Source organism: Magallana gigas, chromosome 3 (assembly GCF_963853765.1).
Source record: "Magallana gigas chromosome 3, xbMagGiga1.1, whole genome shotgun sequence".
NCBI classification, from domain to species: Eukaryota; Metazoa; Mollusca; class Bivalvia; order Ostreida; family Ostreidae; genus Magallana; species Magallana gigas.
In genome coordinates, this window is record NC_088855.1 from 36,792,309 (window position 1) to 36,810,820 (window position 18,512).

The following is an 18,512-nucleotide window of genomic DNA, read 5'->3' on the forward strand; positions in this document are numbered from 1 at the left end:
CAAAGAGCATTTTCCAAAAAGATATACATTTACAACACTACATATACACAATCAATAATATAGCTCAAAGTTCAAACAACATACAAGTTCAAAATTCACGTTTAGCAAACAACAAATTCAAGTTTACCATGTAGAGAGAATTAACCATGGAAGGTGCAAAGGTCAAAGCTTGGTTTTATTTGCAAACAGATTATTACTTTTATATCAGAATGCTACACCAGTATAGGAGAATAACAGCAGTACCGTCTGAGAGCTTTGATACACTGAACAACAGCTGTTTTCGGCAATAATGTTATAAAGGCCCCAAATTTCACCAACCTTATTTAAGGAGTGGCTGAATGAAATTGAGGCTAAGGGGAATAGCTACAACGTTAGGTTAACTACGTTTGCGGGTCTAAATATTGACATGCAATAGATTGAGGGTAATGTAGCACACTTTTTTTCTCGATAAAAACCTCCTATCAAAACAGAATTGGATGTGATAATGTAGTTACTAATATGACCTCTATCAAATGTTTTTAGGCACTTATTAAATAATTTTGAATTTCAGTATCATATTCAAGAGTACCAAAAAATTACAATCAACATCAGTGGACCTACAATGACCTACTATTTCTCACTATCAAAATAGTGTTGTACGGATGTCAAGGGCGTTGCTTCGTGGTATTGATGTTTGTATGTTGGTCTTTGGAAATATAGTGAGGAATAAAAGATATGTTAATCGAGAAAACCATACCGCAGCTTAATTACTGAGCAATGGAGTATCATTTGATTGAGAACATTTGAAATCACATGTAATAAATTCTAAATAAATTTTGATTTTCAATTATTTGATTTATATTACACTCAGTTGACTGAGGATGCAAAATATAAACAAAAGTTATTTACTTTGAATACAAAATAAATTATCCCGCTCTCCGAGTTTGAATGGATTATATTCTAGTACTTCAAAACAATTCTCGATTGATGTTTTGGAATACATTATGTTGCCGACTTTATTGTGAACTGAGATTGCAATATATGTCAGTAAAGAAACGATCCTTTAACATAAATAAGACATTCACTGCTTAAACAGGTAGTTAATAATATTCTTTCATATATTTTAACCAATTTAGAGTCATAATGCATTTAGTTGAGTCTTTGCATGTCACTCTAAAAAGTGTCATTGAAGAAACTTCCGGAAAAATATTTTAAGTGTATTTCGATACAAAATACAAACACATGTAGCGTATCAGTCATAATATAAAATACAATGATATTTCTGTCAAGGTAACTGATTTTCCTAGCACAAGCCCAAACTCAAAAAAATATAAGCCCTCTAAGATCATATGTGTTATGCTATCATTTTATATTTAAAGTCATCATACCAACTTGCCTTTGTAATATTTTAACCCATATACTTATTTATGTTTAAACTCAATTGTTCAATATATAAAATAAAGCTACATGTAGGCTCCTCTCTAACCTACAGAAGTAAAAGCATGACCACATTTGATAGTTTATGGATATTTGGTAGATACTTTAGTTTTTCTGGCAATAAGGGAAACAATAGACATGGTAATCGTCAGAAGAATTTGTATTGAATTGCTTACATTTTTCTCTATTAATAGGACCCCGTTCTGACCTTTGACGCCAAACAAACTGAAATCTATCGTATATGATAAGACATATTTATTTATAAAAGCCTTTATTTTCTGACTTTTCAATATATATTTAAGCATTGAATCATTATTTTCTGAAAGATATGGTCTCATAAGGCCTAAAAAAATTTAGTGTGTTTAGGGTTACACTGATGAAAAAAATTAGGTTAGGTAGGTGGGAATTTTTTTTTATTTTATCTATTTTTTTTTGCCTGAATCCTAAGAATGTTTGTTTGTTTCATATTTAAAAACGTATTTTTTTTTTTTATTGAAAATAAGGTAAAATTCACAGTCGGATAAAATCAGGCATCTAAAAATGGTAGGATCGGGCCATTTTTGTAGGTTAGGTCGGGTTACCCGAAACACACAACTTTTTTTTTTAGGCCTAACTGCAACGGTGTGTGCTTACAAATTGAATAACGCGCGCTAGACTAGTACTAAACACCCCAATCACCACCATTCTATTGGCTGTGTTCCATTAGAATAGAGAACAGACATACACTCTTAAAAGCAAAAATGAATGCACTGTCAAACATTGATCTCTTGAATTAGTATTATAACCCATTTGAAAATAATTTTACACACACACACACACACACACTCTCTCTCTCTCTCTCTCTCTCTCTCTCTCTCTCTCTCTCTCTCTCTGTTGTATACATGTATTTTAAAGTACAATAGTTTGGATTAATAGAAAATACAAGATTCATGTATTTTTTCTATTCTTATCTGAACACTTTTATATCTTAGATTTTCACACCCGACAGGATGCAGTTAAAAGATGAAACCTGTGAAACTTTGATGATCATAAATACAACAGCAATCTTGTACAAGTCATTAAATTTGAACCTGATAATGAACATGAACCTGTCAATATGTTTAAGCATGTTTTATTTATGAAACATTTATAAAAACTCTTTATTTAGCTTTTAAATTACTTTTTAAATACTTACTGACTTTTAACAAAGTAATGGTAATGGTAATGCATAACTTTACTTATGTAATGGTAATGTAATGCATTACTTAAAAAAGATTAAATAATGGTAATGGTAATTCAATGCCCTAATTCATGAAGTAATGGTAATGCAATGCATTACTTTACAATGTAATTCGCCCCAAGCCGTATATATATATATATATATATATATATATATATATATATATATATATATATATATATATATATATATATATATATATATATTTCAACAATCATGTAGTTCTTTGATTTTGCCGTCGGTTACTTATCCAAATAGGGATTTGTTTAAATGGAAGGCCAAATTATTATAAAAGTTATACTGTTTGGTTAAAAAATATATAATAGAATATTACTTCTAATACATGTTAATGAAAGCAAAACGATTTCTTCCAAAATATTTATTATCTCGGTGAAAAAAAAGAGGCTGCTAGATTTACAGTATCTGGTTTGTAAGAACAGTTTGACGCTGTCTTAATTACGGTGCTGATTCCAAAAACATGTATGTTGATGGTCTAACCTCTAAGGTAACATTCAGACACACAAACAGCGCTTGGGTGTTTTGTAAATAACTGTACACATTCAACACAATAGTGAAAGATCCCTGGAAGTAGAAAGTCGTATTTTACTAAAAATAATTATTTAGCATTAAATATGTTAATGAATACTTTTTTTTTTTAGAATTTTTGTATTAACCTCAAAATGAAATTTTATCAATTACCAAAGTGAATTCTTTGCTCTTTATGACACATTAACGAGTTTTATATACACCTTTTCTATAGAATTCTCTATTTTTTCATTTGCAGAGGCTTTAAAGTATGTAAAAACAAAATCTTTATTAACAACTCGAACATTTACATGGGGGCTAAATACAGATATGTCCACCGACAAAAACTTACGACTGGTAATGCTTGTAACTGGTTGAAATGCAAAGGAATTCTAGAAAACTTATCTGCAAATCAAAAGTTAAATTTTTCATCGAACAAAAATGTTGATTAAATAACAGTATTGTAAAATTCACATTGTAATGAAGGCAATGAATACAAAAAACAAATTTCAAACCTCCTTTTTTTAGAGGGCACAGAATGGGATACAATTTAATAAAGTCATCACAAGCGATTTCTTGATCCATTGAAAAAAGTCTGTCAGGGCTACCTTTCAAATACACATCAACATGGGCCTTACCCTCGGTAAAGTTCGTAGCTGTGTAACAAAAAAAATTGTTCTTTTTAAAAAAAACGTTGTTTAAAAAAATATCAATGAGAAATATCAAAATATTGTTGTAAATAAGCCTTACGAGCAATGAAGTCGACATGAATCTGGACGAACCTTTCCGGGTCGATTATTTTTGGTTTCCATGTTACGTTAAATTCAGCACCTTCTGGTCCTTGAATTAAATTTAAATGTTGAAATAATTGTTATTTTTAAAGAGAATATTTATCTTTCAATAAGATCTTTTCTAAATTAGCTTACTCATGCGCTAAGGCCCATTAATATTATATACGAAGTTAGTTTTTCTTGTCTCTGCATAAAATCTATTGAATTCTTGATTTTAACACATAAATTGTTAAATTTGTTGGTAATACATAATCTTAGTAATAAATCATACTCAAAAGTCAACAACTCAACCATTTATCAATAGTTAGACAAAAACACATATCTTGGTCAAGTAATAATGCAAACAAACATTGATTCAATCCTCATTTCCCACTGATATTAAGGACATATCCTTTTTTAACGGAAACAGGCTTTTAAAAAAAAGGTGAAATAATTATGCATTCTAATTATATAACGCTTCCTCTTTTCCATTTACAATGATTGTAAATGCTAAAAGAAAAATTGAAGGCACCACAAACAATAGCTCGTCCCGTGTTATTGTCTGTTTCTTTATTAATTGGTGTCGGCAACAACATTTTTGTCTTCCCCAAACTAGCATCAGTTGACGCCTTTATCGGCAAAAATAGCATAGATGCAAGTGATCTGTATTTCTGGTGAACTTCTCCCTGCGCATCGCCTGCCCTCTCGCCATATCGGATGATCTCCTTGATACTGACTGGTTTGTTCACGATACTTTTTGGTCTTTTTCGCTCTGTTGCGTCCTGTTGGGAAAGCGAGAGACTGACAGACACAAGAAGGAGAAGTTTTATGGGCAGTCTTGTCTTTATCAAAGTCTGCAAGCAAAATTGAACGAAAATCATACTTTTTTCCCTATTTTGACTTCCTGTTCTAAAAACTAAGCACTAAAAATTTCGTTGTAAAACGTGATACTTTGTTCTTTTTGAAAAAGAATCATTTAGCCTTGTATGTTCCCCCCCCAAAAAAAAAACTTGGGGGGGGGGGGAGAATATACCCTTACCCATAGTTAAAATATTTCTGAAATTTTTTAAATATCCTGAGGAAGAGTTTTTTTCTCTACCTTGGAAATTCTCATTTTCCTTTGAGATTTTGATTTCTAAAGATAAAGATCTCACCTATCAGGTAAAATACACAGGTTATCATATACTCTACAGGCAATGGTCTATTACATTAAATTTAAAAATGTTTTTGAAAGCTGCACCTTAATTAGACGCCACCATGATTCTGATATATTTATTCGACACAGTGTTTTAATCGTTTCATGTATGGATGTACATGTAATGACTCAGCAGACTATCTGAGATGATAGGATACAACGTTTTCTATGTGTCTAAATTAAGTATTTGAGTTATTTACTGTAGCCAGTGTTTTCTGTGCACAGACTGACGGGTTGATTTTATATTAAAGGGAACACAGGAAAATTCAAAATATATAAAATATTTGGTATCGTAGCAATAAGATTCGAGACTCCACAAAATGGCGGTTTGTATTGGTCTGCTAAGCTTTAAAGCCATAGAAAATGATAGCTAGGTGTCTAAAAGAAATCTTTGAGTATTATAAAGAATGACATAATTTTGGCTATGCCTCGTGCAGAGAGAGAGAGAGAGAGAGAGAGAGAGAGAGAGAGAGAGAGAGAGAGAGAGAGAGTTTGATGTTCAACCAAGAAAAATATCTTACCATTCTTGCAAAGGTAGCCTGCTCTTTTACAGAAAAAATGATTTAACTGAAGGAAAAGAGAAGAAAGCTTATTTTGATTTTTAAAAATCTTCCTGGTTCGTATCTGTTTCGCATGATTGCGTTTCAAGGTTTAGAAACATTAATACTTTGAAAAGAATTTAGAGTGAAGGAATGCAAAGAATCCTTGGCATCCACTAGAATTTATATGAAAACAGATATTTAATTGCAATGTATTAAAATAATATGTTTTATTGCTGTCATATTCAATATGACTTTTACACTTTATCAATGCAAAATTAAGTGGCAAGTTACATGGGACTTTTTTAAATAAATGTGTATTATATATATGATATCAGATTTGATATATTTTTGTTATTCATAATGGACTTGCTTTACTGAAGCAATTTCATTTAAATCAATTATTTTTTCTCTTTCAATGCAGACTGACCACTGCAGTGATCATTGCATTAACCATGCTGTAAGTGATCCGCTTGATATTCAGTTCCAGCAAGCATGTACTGACCACCAACATGATGTTGGTTGCGACCGCTGCCAATTACTTCCAAAAGCAGTTTTAAATTTGAAGGAAATCCTGAGCAATCTCGCAGGTAATTTGCTATTAATGAATAATTCTTATCAATTTGATAAGATTTGAAAGTGAAACATGGCACTGAGTGTATACTAAAAATATTGAATTTTTTTCGATTGAGTTTGATTTTAAAATAATGATTAATTTGACAGATCTTTCCCCCAACACCAGAGAAGAATTGTTTATGGATATTGATGCAGCGGTAACAAAGATTCTTCAATGGAAAAGCCACATTTTTAGAACTATCAATCAGGATACTGCTAGGACACACACACTGAAAGATCTCCAGCCTGGTGATATTTTTATTATTATGGACTGGGCCAAGAAATTCTTACCGATTACATTTAGAGAAAAACAGAGCACTGGTATGGCCAGAAGGGCATAAATTGGCATGTGTCTGTGTGCATTTACAAGGATGAAAACTCAAATTTAAAGGTGGGATTACTGAGAACAATTTAATGTGGTAATTCTATGGCTATAGGATCTCTCATGATTTTTGATGGATTAAATGATATTGTTTGACAATAAGTTGTATTTTTACTTTCCATGCAACCTTGCCAATGGGTTAATAAGCATGCACACACAATCAGTTCAATCTGAATAAAAGTCATGTACAATGTACATTTGCAAATCAATATAAAATGATTTACAATGTAGTGATGCATTATGAAATCATGCATGCAGCATAAAAATATACATTGTTATATAAAGAATTTTAGGTCTTCTAAATTTTTTAATGCATTACAAACTCATGTTAAGTTTTTTTGTTTTTTAGCATAGAACATTCGCTCACATGTTGGATGGAGTGCGTCAAGACTGGTTAGCGGTTGCCTGTCTTTGGAAGACACCCTTCATCATGTGAAACTGCAACTTCCCAATACAACAAGGGCATTTATTCGGAGTGATAATGCCGGGTGCTACCACTGCGGCAATCTATGGCTTGCCATACCAGGCATCAGTAGGCGCACTGGTAAATAATCTTTATTTATCCTCCAAGTTATATATTAAAAATATATATGCATTTGTAACCTAATAACTGACACAGCAAATGGATTAAGTATAGTAAATGCTTTGTAGATGAATTAATTTTATGAGTAAGACAGGCAGAGAGAGAGAGAGAGAGAGAGAGAGAGAGAGAGAGAGAGAGAGAGAGAGAGAGAGAGAGAGAGAGAGAGAGAGACCTTTATTGAAGCAAGGCAGGCAGTCAAAAGTTTACTTTCTTTACCATGAATACTATATATATATATATATATATATATATATATATATATATATATATATATATATATATATATATATATATAATTCATTTCAGGAGTGTTCATAGACAGTGAGGCCCAAAGTGGGAAGTCCTACTGTGATGCTAAAATTGCCCACATGAGAGGGAAGTTTAGCAAAGTTGTCGCATCAGGATATAACATCCTTACAGCAGCCAACATGAAGTCTGCCATAGACCTGTATGAAGGAACAACTGGATGTCAAGCAGCACATGTTAAGCTCCAGGGATGTCCTCCTTCTATAGCCAAGTGCCCAATAAAGGGCATAACCAAGATTTCAAATGTCAAGTTTGAACCAAAGCATCTAACAACTTGGAGGGCCTTCAATATTGGCATAGGCAAGCAGTTGCCTATTGAACATGAAAACAATGTAAGTGTATGTGCAGCACTAAGCACACAGATTGTTTTATTACAGTACACTGAAATGTTTATAACGACATCAAGCTTTAGAAGTCAAACCAGTTCAACTACTCTTACAGTTTTAATTAATGCAATTCAACCGTTAAGGAAATCTTTCAAATACATGACTAACCACTGCATGTTTTAATTATAGGACCTGGCAGAATTAGAAATTATATCTGATTTTGTTTTGAAATCTGGATCAGTTGGGCACATTCAAAATCCCAAAGAGAGCAATGATGTTGCTGATTCTTCAGATGATCATGCTGATCAGTGTCCTGAATTGTCCTGAAGCAGGATGTACCCAGATCTTCACAAGATACAGCGACATGCAAAACTATTGCTTAATCGGCAGTCACACTTACCAGCTCATATGACGATATAAAAATGAGATGGATGGATGCATGTTGTACACTATTAGAAGATACTCTGAAATACTCTAAAACCGGAGAAGGAGTCACTGAGCAAGTGTGTGTGCAGTCTGATATGGATTGGGCTTTGAAAAAAGAGAAAAAAAGTGCTAGATTCTCAGATGACTTGAAATCATATCGTAGTGACATATTCTTCCAAGGAGAGAGTGGTGGAGCAAAGGTACATCCATCAGTTGTCGCTAAAAACATGAGAGTTGCTAAAAATGAAAATGGAGAAAAAAGATTCAGTGCAAATCAATATTTGGCTGTTGGTCAAATCTCATCTTTTTTTCAAGACTTTCTGAATTAAAAAAACACATCCTCCACAGATATCAGTGATGATGATTTGGATGCAGTTCTTTTGAACATTGCTAAGGCCGAAACAGCTGCAGAATTTCAGTAGGATGGACATAATTGACTGAGATAGAAACAGTACTCATTTTGTGACAAGGACTGAAATTGTTTGATACATATATGTATATAACTTATGAAAAGTGTTTTTAATGTGACAATATCTGTAGATTTTAAAAGAAAGCTGGTTGGTTACCATTACTCATCAGCTCTTAGTAACCTTTAATTTTTAGATATGACCTGCTAAGCTATATACTGTTAATTGGTAAAGAAATATCATTAAATTTCAGCTGGTGAACGTCAGTATTTTTTTATATCTTTATAAAGAGCTCTTCCCTTTAAGAATACCAGTGAATACTATCTTACAATGACCTCAACCATCCAGCCCTGTTAATTCATTCTTGTTTTATGATAACATGGTATCATTTCAATTAAATTGATGTACAAGATTATGTGTAATGGGATGAGGGGTGAGCAAAACTCCATTTTTAACGAATAATCAACATGAACAGTCTCTTCAGCTATTGGGTACGATAATAAGTACAATTATTGTCTGATAATGATTGCATGGGTTGAGCAATACAATACTGGGTAGTAATTTAAATACAATGTACAGTAAAATTAATGCATAATTGATACTTTGTCCAAAAACCATGCTGATATATTGAACCCCATGTATTTTCATATGAATATCATCCTCATAGTTCCTACTTGCTTAAATTCTCCTGAAGAACAATTAAATATGGAAGCTCAATTTAATTTGTTTTTCATATTTTCTTTAGATTAAATAGCTCAATCACAGGTATAATGATATAATTGAATTCATGTCAAACAAAAAATATACATAGGTTATTAAAAAAATACTGTGCCTAATGGATTAGATAAGTTTTTCTCCTTAATTATTATTATTAGGTTAGTTACTGACTCACTACGGAAATATATTGGGTTGATCAATCTCATAGATGGGGAGGCGAAGCCGAGCCGTCTATGAGATTGATCAACCCAATATATTTCCGTAGTGAGTCAGTAACGGAAATATATTGGTTGATCAATTTCATAGATGGCGAGGCGAAGCCGAGCCGTCTATGAGATTGATCAACCCAATATATTTCCGTAGTGAGTCAGTAACTAACCTAATAAGTATTTTGTTTTCCCGAGGACTATCAAGTGACATATTCATTCACAGATAGCGGTGATATACGCAAAGCCATGTACAAGATGCCTTACATCTCGTCCAATTAAACTCATTTAAACTCTTCAAAATTATCAATACCATCTTTCAAGTACGCTTTAAAAATCTTTGCTTCACCCATATTACTTACAATGTTTTGATGCTATTCAATTTTAAAACCTCTGCAGAGATTTGAGCAAATTTGGACGCTGCCATTTAAGGGCCACTACTCTTAATGTTTTAAGGACTTACTGAACATGATTTCTGTGTTAAATAATATGAAATATCGAGATGAGTAGGTGAGGCGGCGGCCAATGACGGCCATATTGTCTAATATTATTCCTCAAAGAACCTACATAGAGATATATGAGGCAATCACGTGCCATGTTTAATCCAATGAAAATATGACATTTCAGTCCGAAGGAAAACAAAATTCTTTATGGAGAAACAAAACGCTTATTTAGTAAAACAAATTCATAACTCTGTGGACAAGACGTTGTGTTTTTGCCACGTTTACTTTAAGAGAGAAGAATATGATTGACAAAGATTGAAGTTCAGCGACAAACATCTAACAGAAATTTATGAGTACATGTACAATCAGTCAATAGTGTATCTGTTTATCATACAAATATGAACTGAGTTCATTGTATTAAAAATAAAACAAGGTACTGTTTCAATTCTGCAGAATACGTTAGCTCAAATGAAAAAATAAAGTTGCCCTTGTAAAAGAAACAAACGTGTCTACTAACTCTACCATGTGAGAGTATTGTAGTCTTTTACACATGTATATATAACAGGGGAAATTTCTTAATTAACGCATGTTTTATAAAAAAATGTTTTAGTTTAATATCAATGTAAAGAGATATTGCTGGTATAAAGTTTTATTTTATGCATGTAAAACTCAACCCTATTTCTGAAAATGTAACCCTCCAACTGAAATGCTGATTGAAAGTTGATTTATGCAAGTGCCAATGGGGTATATTCTAACATCTGGCCTGGCCTCCTTGGTCTGGTCTCACGTTTAGCCTTGTCTGGTCTGTCTCAAAATTATTAGTTTTTTCACGTTTTCGATGATTTTTATTGAATTCTTAATGGTTTCTCTAAGAAACTGAAACTGCAATGCTTTTTTATGTTTGAGAGATAATCATATAAAGAACAAAATACAAAAACCAAAACCTGATTGCATTCACTTTATTCTATCTATGTTAACATCACACAAAAATTGTATCCATGATTATACACACAAGAAATACTGAAGCAATAACGCAGCAATTAAAGTCAGAGCCTTACCCCCCCCCCCCCCCCCCCCCAAACACACACATTTAAAGGTAGACGAACTGTTATCAGAATAATAACTAAAAGTAAAATATAACTTTAAGAGACTGGCGATTGAAAAGTCAATTAATATCTTAAACTTTTGTAAACTGATGCATGGCATCGAAATTGCCCCATCCCTGTGTGTTATGAACTTTAAAATGCCATGTAAGCATCGGTCAAGCCCAAATTCCCCTTCCCAGTAGAAATTTGATACCAGTCTCTTCTTTCACTGATCTGCTACATTGCGGCCAGACTCATAACCTGCACTGTGGTTAAACATTTAAAAGCAATGAAATGTCTTTGGTAAGTGTTTTCATGTGATCTGAATTTGATATGCAAATTAACATTCCCTACAATGAAATAGAACAGCCAATGGATGAGTAATATAATAATCAGCATACAAAAATTTAGCACGCTTCGACAAGCAAACTGTCAGGCTGTTAGTAAAATAATAATACAGCATCCCTCTGGATTAGGAACCACTTGTTATGATGTAGCAATATGTAGGGTAAAGTTCACGCAAGCAAACAGTGGTGGAGGATTTGCCTCAAAACTTAAGATATTCAAAACAACGGTATAGGAACCCTGTAAGAAATAAAATTATCAATAAGATAGAATTTATCTGCTTTCGAATTAAGAGAGAGAATGATGTGTAAAAATATATAGTATATAGAGATACGGTGTATTTCACACAAAAAATTACCACAGGTTGTAGGGTTAACTTGCTATATGGAATCGCAAATCTTATTGGCACTGTAAATAAATGTACAAAAGATTACCTTATGTATTTGAATATTGTCAGATATCAATATAAGATATTATGATTAAGGTTCACACTCGATTAACATACCTCCTTTTTGTAAAGGACACTTTATTAAAGGGTCTAGTTGTTTAAAGAAACTACAAGACGTGTCTCGAATCACGGAGTACATTGGGTAAGGGCTGCCTTTTAGATATATATCAAGAATCCCTTGACCTTTGTCGAAGTATGTTGCTGTCATGCAAAACAAATAACATGTACATGTACCACAAATCCTAAAACTGTAACGAAGAAAATTACTTATTTCCGCTAAATGCATAATAAATAGATTCTAGTAAATTAGGCTATCACTAAGGAAATTTTTATGAAGTTTTTTATTTGAAACGATCAAAAATTCTGGCAGCGATCAAAGTATCAAAAATTATTTGTTTTATATTTTCACTAATTGGAATTTCGACTTTTATAACTCAATCAAAATGCTTTTGCTTACGGCTGATCATGTCAAAGTATATTCTAACACATTTATACGGGTCAATGACTTTGGGTCTCCATGTAATGTTCAGATGAGCACCTTCTGGTCCTTTGAAAAGAAAATACTTCAACTGAAATTTTTTTTCGACTTTAATACCTTGAATAATAAATCATTGTTTAGCCTGAATCCAAAACACACAGTGCTTACTAAAAAATGTAAGTAAAATAAAAAATTATATATTACGTATCGATTGACATTGGTTTTGGGTAAGTAAGTTTGTAATTAAAATAAATGATCATCATATTTACTTACCACAAGCGACGGCTGTCCCCGTGTTGTTATCGGCCTCATCTGAACCCTGTGGTCCCACAAACGACAGCCTATGTTTTTGATATTTGAACTTTGCATCAGTTGATGTTTTTGCAAACAGAAAAGACCACAAGGATTCGTTGTTTCTCATAATCTCAAATTTTTCAATGTCTCCCCCCTGTGCTTTGATCCTTTTTTTACCAAGCTGCACGAAATTTTTGTTTTTTAATTTCTTGTTGACTGTGGCATAGTTTTGGGGACTCCGTCTTGCTACGTCCTCATGACAGACATACTGACAGATGCAAACAACGAGGAATGCTAAAATCTGTATCGGCATATCCATCGCCGAGAGACTGCAACCAAGAATGAAACAACTTTTACTTTTAGATTTTTTGGCTTATATTTTGACTTCCTTATATGCGAAACTGCGATTGAAAGATAATAACGTGTTTCTTGATTTGGAGACATGCATTCACACAATATCACCAAAGGAAATCAATTTTTCCTTTCCAATATGGTTTTCGAATCAATATTTCCTATTTAAAAATTTTCAAATAGGAATGTCTGTATAAGTTAAAGAGAAAAAACGGCTCTCGTTCTTGTAATTGTTTTTTAAACTTAACTGACAGGACTTCCGAGCAAAACTGTTACTGATACAATATAAAGCGTTAAATCAGGGCAATGCCGTTGTTTTCATATTAATTTAAATTGATTCGAATTGTACATGATATGGAGTGTATGATACAAAAAGGAAAAAAATCAGATATGTGACCACGTAGATTGTACGAGCTAAGAAAGCCATTTGGAACTTCAAATAAGGGGCTGAGAGGGCTATAAAGTCTTTTAATTATATCTTTTTGCGGTGAAATATTTTGTGATACATTATAGAAGCAATTATGTTCATTATAAGGTTATTTACCTATACATGTAAATCATTTACTCCTATGTTACGTAATTAGGGATTTTAAGGGGCCAGAAGTCCAGAACTTTGATCCTCAATATCTCAAAATGGAGGAAAATTCTGAAAAGCAATATTGAACGGAAGATGCTCAAAATATTGAGCTTAACAATATGCCACCTTAATTTCTTCGTTATTCGGTCCCTAAAAGGAGTTACAGGATCGGCCCCCAAAACGACCTTCTCCAGATATCTCGAGAACGGTACAGAATTTCTAAACACTTGTTGATCAAAATGTGTTTGAATTGACAAGAACATTCTTATGATATCAAGAAAAAGGGGCTGGACTTCAAATGAGGGGCTGAAGGGGCTCTAAAGTTTTTTAAAGATAACTTTTTACTGTGAAATATTTTGTAATGCATAATAGAAGCGATTATGTTCATTATAAGGTTATTTACCTAGAAATAGCAATCATTTGCTCCTATATTACGTAATTAGGGATTTAAGGGGGCCAGAAGTCCAAAACTTTGATCCTTAATATCTCGAAATGGGGGAACATTCTTAAAAACAATATTGAACAAAAGATGCTCAAAATAATGAGCTTAACGATGCACAAAAAGGGAGTTTGAGGACTTGATCTCAAAACGATTTTTCCCAGTTATCTCAAGAACGGTAACCAATTTCTAATCACTTATTAGCGGTACACAAAAATACTTTTTTAATAAAATGAATGAAAAGGAGCTGATCCCTAAAATAAGGGACCCCAAAGGGGTCGATAGTCTTTCATCCATAACTCTTAGATCCCGCCTCCATTTCCAGATATGTTACGTTGACGACGATCAAGAGCGATGTCATTCCATATTCTAAAAATCAGACGGAAGACCTCTTCGTTGCTCGCAACGAGATCGTGTCTAGTTTTGATTATATTTTGTATATAATGAAAATCTTTGTTCTAACAATTTGTACGTACCTGATAAAAAAAAATTGCTTGTTTTGTTTTCAATAGTATTAATACAGTTGAGAGAGAGAGAGAGAGCGAGAAAGAGAGAGAGAGAGAGACAGAGAGACAGAGATAGACAGAGAGAGAGAGAGAGATATTATATAACATAAATTAAATCTTACCTCACAATGTAAAAAGTGTTCCTTTTCAAAATTATAACAACACTTACAGAGATGAGGAAGTTTTATAGCATTATTACCTGTTATATGAACGATCTAATGATAACAAAGAATCTATTGCGAATAACCATTGAATTGATCTATAGGGGAAATGAATTTCCCGGAAAAAATCACTTTTAAAAATGAAAGTTTTTGGGTTATTTTCTATCGTACGAACTTCTAAATTTTTCGAATTTGCATCTTAAACCTACGATATTGCTCCTGCGATTTTATTATTTATCTTCAACGTTGGCGAAAACAAATTTTTTTTCCAGTAATTATTCATTACAAAAAAACCCTCCAAATAATGTTAGCGGTTTGAAAACGTGTGTATGTTATTAAACAAGGGCACCGCAAAACGGAGCATCCCCTTCGCGACATGACTTGTTGTAGGGGGAATGAATTATTTACGAAAACACATGTAAATTTTTCAGATCAAAATTTATCAGATCAAAATAAATATGACACAAGTATTTCTAAAAACCACTTTGAATTCATAATATCTAATTTATCCTAATCCCCAAGCTTTATGATGTATACATTTAGGGAGGGGGGGGGGGTGTTACATGTACGTGGTTGCAGTTTTCCTATTCCTAGCAGAAACTCAACACATGTACACATATGCTTTAAAGTTTAATAATTTAGATTCATTCAGTGACATTCATTTTTTAGTTAAGCATACATATACGATCCGTATATATTATGAAACGTAGCTGAAGATCTAGCTATCTGTAGTCTGCTCTGATGGACAACTCTAGTTGCTTGTGGTATGTCAACCCATAGTAGTAGATATGCAGCTATTATTAATATGAAACAATCTTCGCGTGATAAATGTGTTATATCTGTCAAAGTCTCCTCTTAACTTTGGACTAGTTCTATTGTAAGTAATACGGGAAAATTTGTCCGAAAGTCGACTGCTTGTTTCGATGTCAATCGGATGACTTTAATTTCTTGTCCGCTTCAACTTTTACCTATGGGCAATCTTCTAACCCTCCAATACTACAAAACGTTTGTTTTTTTTACTTTTTCTAGATTAAAATCCCAAAAATATTAACTTGTTGATTTGAACTGCATACGGTTGCGATTTACTTAAAAGAAATGTACAAAGTTTGATGAATATTCATTGGAGGGTTTTCTTGGAATTTTGCTAAAGAATAGCTGACAATGGACACATACATACATACATACACAGACGCACAGCATCGATGCTATATCCCCCTTGCAACAAGTTGCGCAAGGGGATAAAAAACAGAATTAACATGACAGTAGCTTAAATTTGATGTATGGACAACGGACTTAAGTCGTTATGTGCGTACTTGCAGACAGGTATATATAAATAGATAAATCAATTGCTATAGTCTGTCCCATATTTTTGTTTTCGTCACTTTTCGATGAATTTTAGCGAAATACACAAACAACAGATTAAATGTATTGTTTATTTCGAAAATCATTGAAGCATATACCTTAAATTAAGACATTTACATTAGGATTAGCAAGCGATAACTAAGGTATGCATCGTTATATAATGATGTTCAAAAGAAAAAACCCCACGTAATTAACATTTTCAAAAATATGTTCTTACTACATTCACTTGTAATAACATTGCATGAGCTTTAAATTAAGAATCCAGAAAATATTGTTTTGTATCCAAAAATTTTGCTGTCCGAATTACTCAGTCTTATTGAGACCATGTCTCCAGCTTCGAGATACAGAACCCCTAGAGTTGAGGTGTTGTCGATATCACCAAGTCCGTGACAGTATGATTCGATTCCCGTGTTTGCAGCATTTTTCATCAGTTTAACGTAGGTATCGCCGTTTGTTTTCATGCACTCGAGATCATAAAAAAATACGTACATTCCGTTGACTGGCGCCGTAAAGATTCCGGACGTTGGGTTGTACGCAGATCCCTGATTCGTTATAGAGGTTCCGAAAACAATAATTTCATTTCCATGAACAGCTGAATTGCTATGTCGTACTGCTGTAAATCCGATCTTTTGTACAGGAGTAACTGCAAAGAAATGATATTGGATGGATTGATACACAGGCGGAGTAACTAGACGGGAGAGGGGGGAGGGGTGTCACGAGATCATTTAAATCAAATTCAACTTTTAGATAATGGTAGGAGGGCTAAAATACTTTTCCATCTTTATGTAACTTTTGCAACTTTTTCTTTCTTTTATTTAAATTTAAATTAATAATGAATGAACTGAGTTAATAAGCGTATGAATATGAATTTTTATTAATATCGTTCATACATGCATGATAAATCATGAGAGAGATATTCAACATCCCAACAAAGATTTATTATTGTATACCTTCTAAAAACAATTCCCACACCAATTGGTACTCTATGCTTCATAATGGTATCTCTAATTTTAGAATGATCTTGGCTATAAGTGTAAATAAATGTATTCCACCGCTCAGCAAACTTACACTGATGTTTAAAAATTATCAGATGTTAACTTACATGTACACTGACCGACTGACATGCTAGTAATCGTACGTTTTCTTCTAATAGAGAACTACATTTTTGTGCAATAACAATTTAAGCAGCTGTACTGTCAACATCCGGTAAACCGTGCACCGAAGCACAGGTTTACCGGATGCTATTCAAAACATGGCTGGAGCAAAATAAGTCCAGAATTCCCCTTTGAATATTGTGCGTTTCCGTCCGGGACAGGAGCTGAATTTTTATGAGATAAAAGACAAGGTGTAAGATGTCTGACTATCCCAGTTTTATAATAATAGGAGGTCATTTGAATTTTTGATGCGTGTTGTTTCCAGAGTTGTTGAAACGCCCGAGCGTGTAACTTCGACGTAAAAAAAGTCTTATTCTTTGCTGGATGCCTGTGTTTTTTACAACTAGATTGTAAATAAAGTGTTGTTTTAAAAGATTTTAAGAGGATTCCCCGTTGAAGTTGTTTTGAATTTATAACCGGTGTCTAAATTTGCGCAATTTTGTATAGTAAAATATAATACTAATGTGACACGTGCAAGCCTGGCAATTGCTTACGCAATGAGTCCGACGAAAATGATAGCTGATTTCATATCTGTAAAGTAACAGTCAATTTTCAGTTTATCGGTGATGACAGGGAGGAAACGAACTAACTTCATTAAGAAATCCGACACACAGACAAAAAGGAGTACTTACGTAAGCGTTTAAAATTTAAAATATCTCTCCTTCCTCTGGAGGGTATGTGTGCTTCTGGTAAAAATATTTCAGTCTGAAATAAAAAAACAATTTCTTTTCAATTCATTTATAGTAGTTTTAAATGACGCCCTTATAAAGTAATCATTTTCTCCGTGAAAACAAAATTTAAATTTAAATACTATTTATGAAACAGGGGAATCACCAATAGGTCAAACAACTGACAACACTGATCAAGTTAACAGATTGTTGACCATAATCCAAATACACTTAAGTAGATTTATTTGAAAGTGTTTGATAAATTTACAAGATTTCACATGTTAACGTGTATATATAGTCAATACGTCTCCTAATTCATATAAATTTCGCCACTCTTCAATATGTTAAGGCGCATTGCAATTTGCAACTGTTTACTAATGTCAAATATGCAACTTGTGAATCATTAAAAGTGTGGAAAAATTATATTGAAAAGGCTACTAGTATTTTTTGGACATAATGGAACATTACTAAAATCAGTTTACTTAGATGGCAAGAAGAAGCAGACAAGTAAACTATATCAATGGGGTGATGTTACACGGGTGAGTCAAAAATACTCAAAAAATATGTCA

At 33.0% G+C, this 18,512-nt stretch overlaps 2 protein-coding genes and 1 long non-coding RNA gene across 4 annotated transcripts; 1 reads left to right on the forward strand and 2 right to left on the reverse strand.

The window, feature by feature from the left end:
- Positions 1–2,904: 2,904 nt before the first annotated feature.
- On the reverse strand, positions 2,905–5,775 carry LOC105343152 (uncharacterized). Of its 2 annotated transcripts, none has more exons than XM_020073277.3 (6): positions 5,647–5,758; positions 4,463–4,712; positions 3,911–4,000; positions 3,676–3,816; positions 3,513–3,565; positions 2,905–3,217 (listed from the first exon to the last, which is right to left on the reverse strand). In XM_020073277.3, the coding sequence occupies exons 1-6, from the start codon at positions 5,647–5,649 to the stop codon at positions 3,092–3,094; spliced, it is 663 nt and encodes a 220-aa protein (XP_019928836.2). In that variant the 5' UTR covers positions 5,650–5,758; the 3' UTR covers positions 2,905–3,091. The 2 variants fall into 2 exon arrangements, with proteins under 2 accessions (XP_019928836.2, XP_011448697.2); XM_011450395.4 differs by having other exon boundaries at positions 2,910–3,217; positions 4,463–4,784; positions 5,647–5,775.
- Positions 5,776–6,093: 318 nt separating this feature from the next.
- Positions 6,094–7,186, forward strand: LOC117686693 (uncharacterized). The gene is made up of 3 exons (XR_004599793.2): positions 6,094–6,254; positions 6,388–6,670; positions 7,011–7,186. It is a non-coding gene; the product is annotated as an uncharacterized lncRNA (long non-coding RNA).
- Positions 7,187–11,178: 3,992 nt separating this feature from the next.
- On the reverse strand, positions 11,179–14,830 carry LOC105343155 (uncharacterized). Its single transcript, XM_034462225.2, has 6 exons — positions 14,721–14,830; positions 12,705–13,054; positions 12,411–12,500; positions 12,011–12,154; positions 11,864–11,913; positions 11,179–11,745 (listed from the first exon to the last, which is right to left on the reverse strand). Exons 2-6 carry the CDS (start codon positions 13,042–13,044, stop codon positions 11,647–11,649), a joined length of 723 nt encoding a protein of 240 aa, XP_034318116.1. The 5' UTR covers positions 13,045–13,054; positions 14,721–14,830; the 3' UTR covers positions 11,179–11,646.
- Between the last annotated feature and the right edge of the window lie 3,682 nt (positions 14,831–18,512).

What these genes read in the sequence shown, in the direction of transcription:
- LOC105343155 (XM_034462225.2), bottom strand. Translation starts at nt 13,044, where the DNA reads ATGGATATGCCGATACAGATTTTAGCATTCCTCGTTGTTTGCATCTGT. An exon ending in ATACTTTGACATGATCAGCC is followed by an intron (nt 12,155 to 12,410) that starts GTAAGCAAAAGC and finishes TTTGCATGACAG; the next exon opens with CAACATACTTCGACAAAGGT. An exon ending in AGTTAACCCTACAACCTGTG is followed by an intron (nt 11,746 to 11,863) that starts GTAATTTTTTGT and finishes TATTTCTTACAG; the next exon opens with GGTTCCTATACCGTTGTTTT.
- LOC105343152 (XM_011450395.4), bottom strand. An exon ending in TCATGTCGACTTCATTGCTC is followed by an intron (nt 3,817 to 3,910) that starts GTAAGGCTTATT and finishes TTTGTTACACAG; the next exon opens with CTACGAACTTTACCGAGGGT. An exon ending in AGTTACAAGCATTACCAGTC is followed by an intron (nt 3,218 to 3,512) that starts GTAAGTTTTTGT and finishes TTCTACTTCCAG; the next exon opens with GGATCTTTCACTATTGTGTT.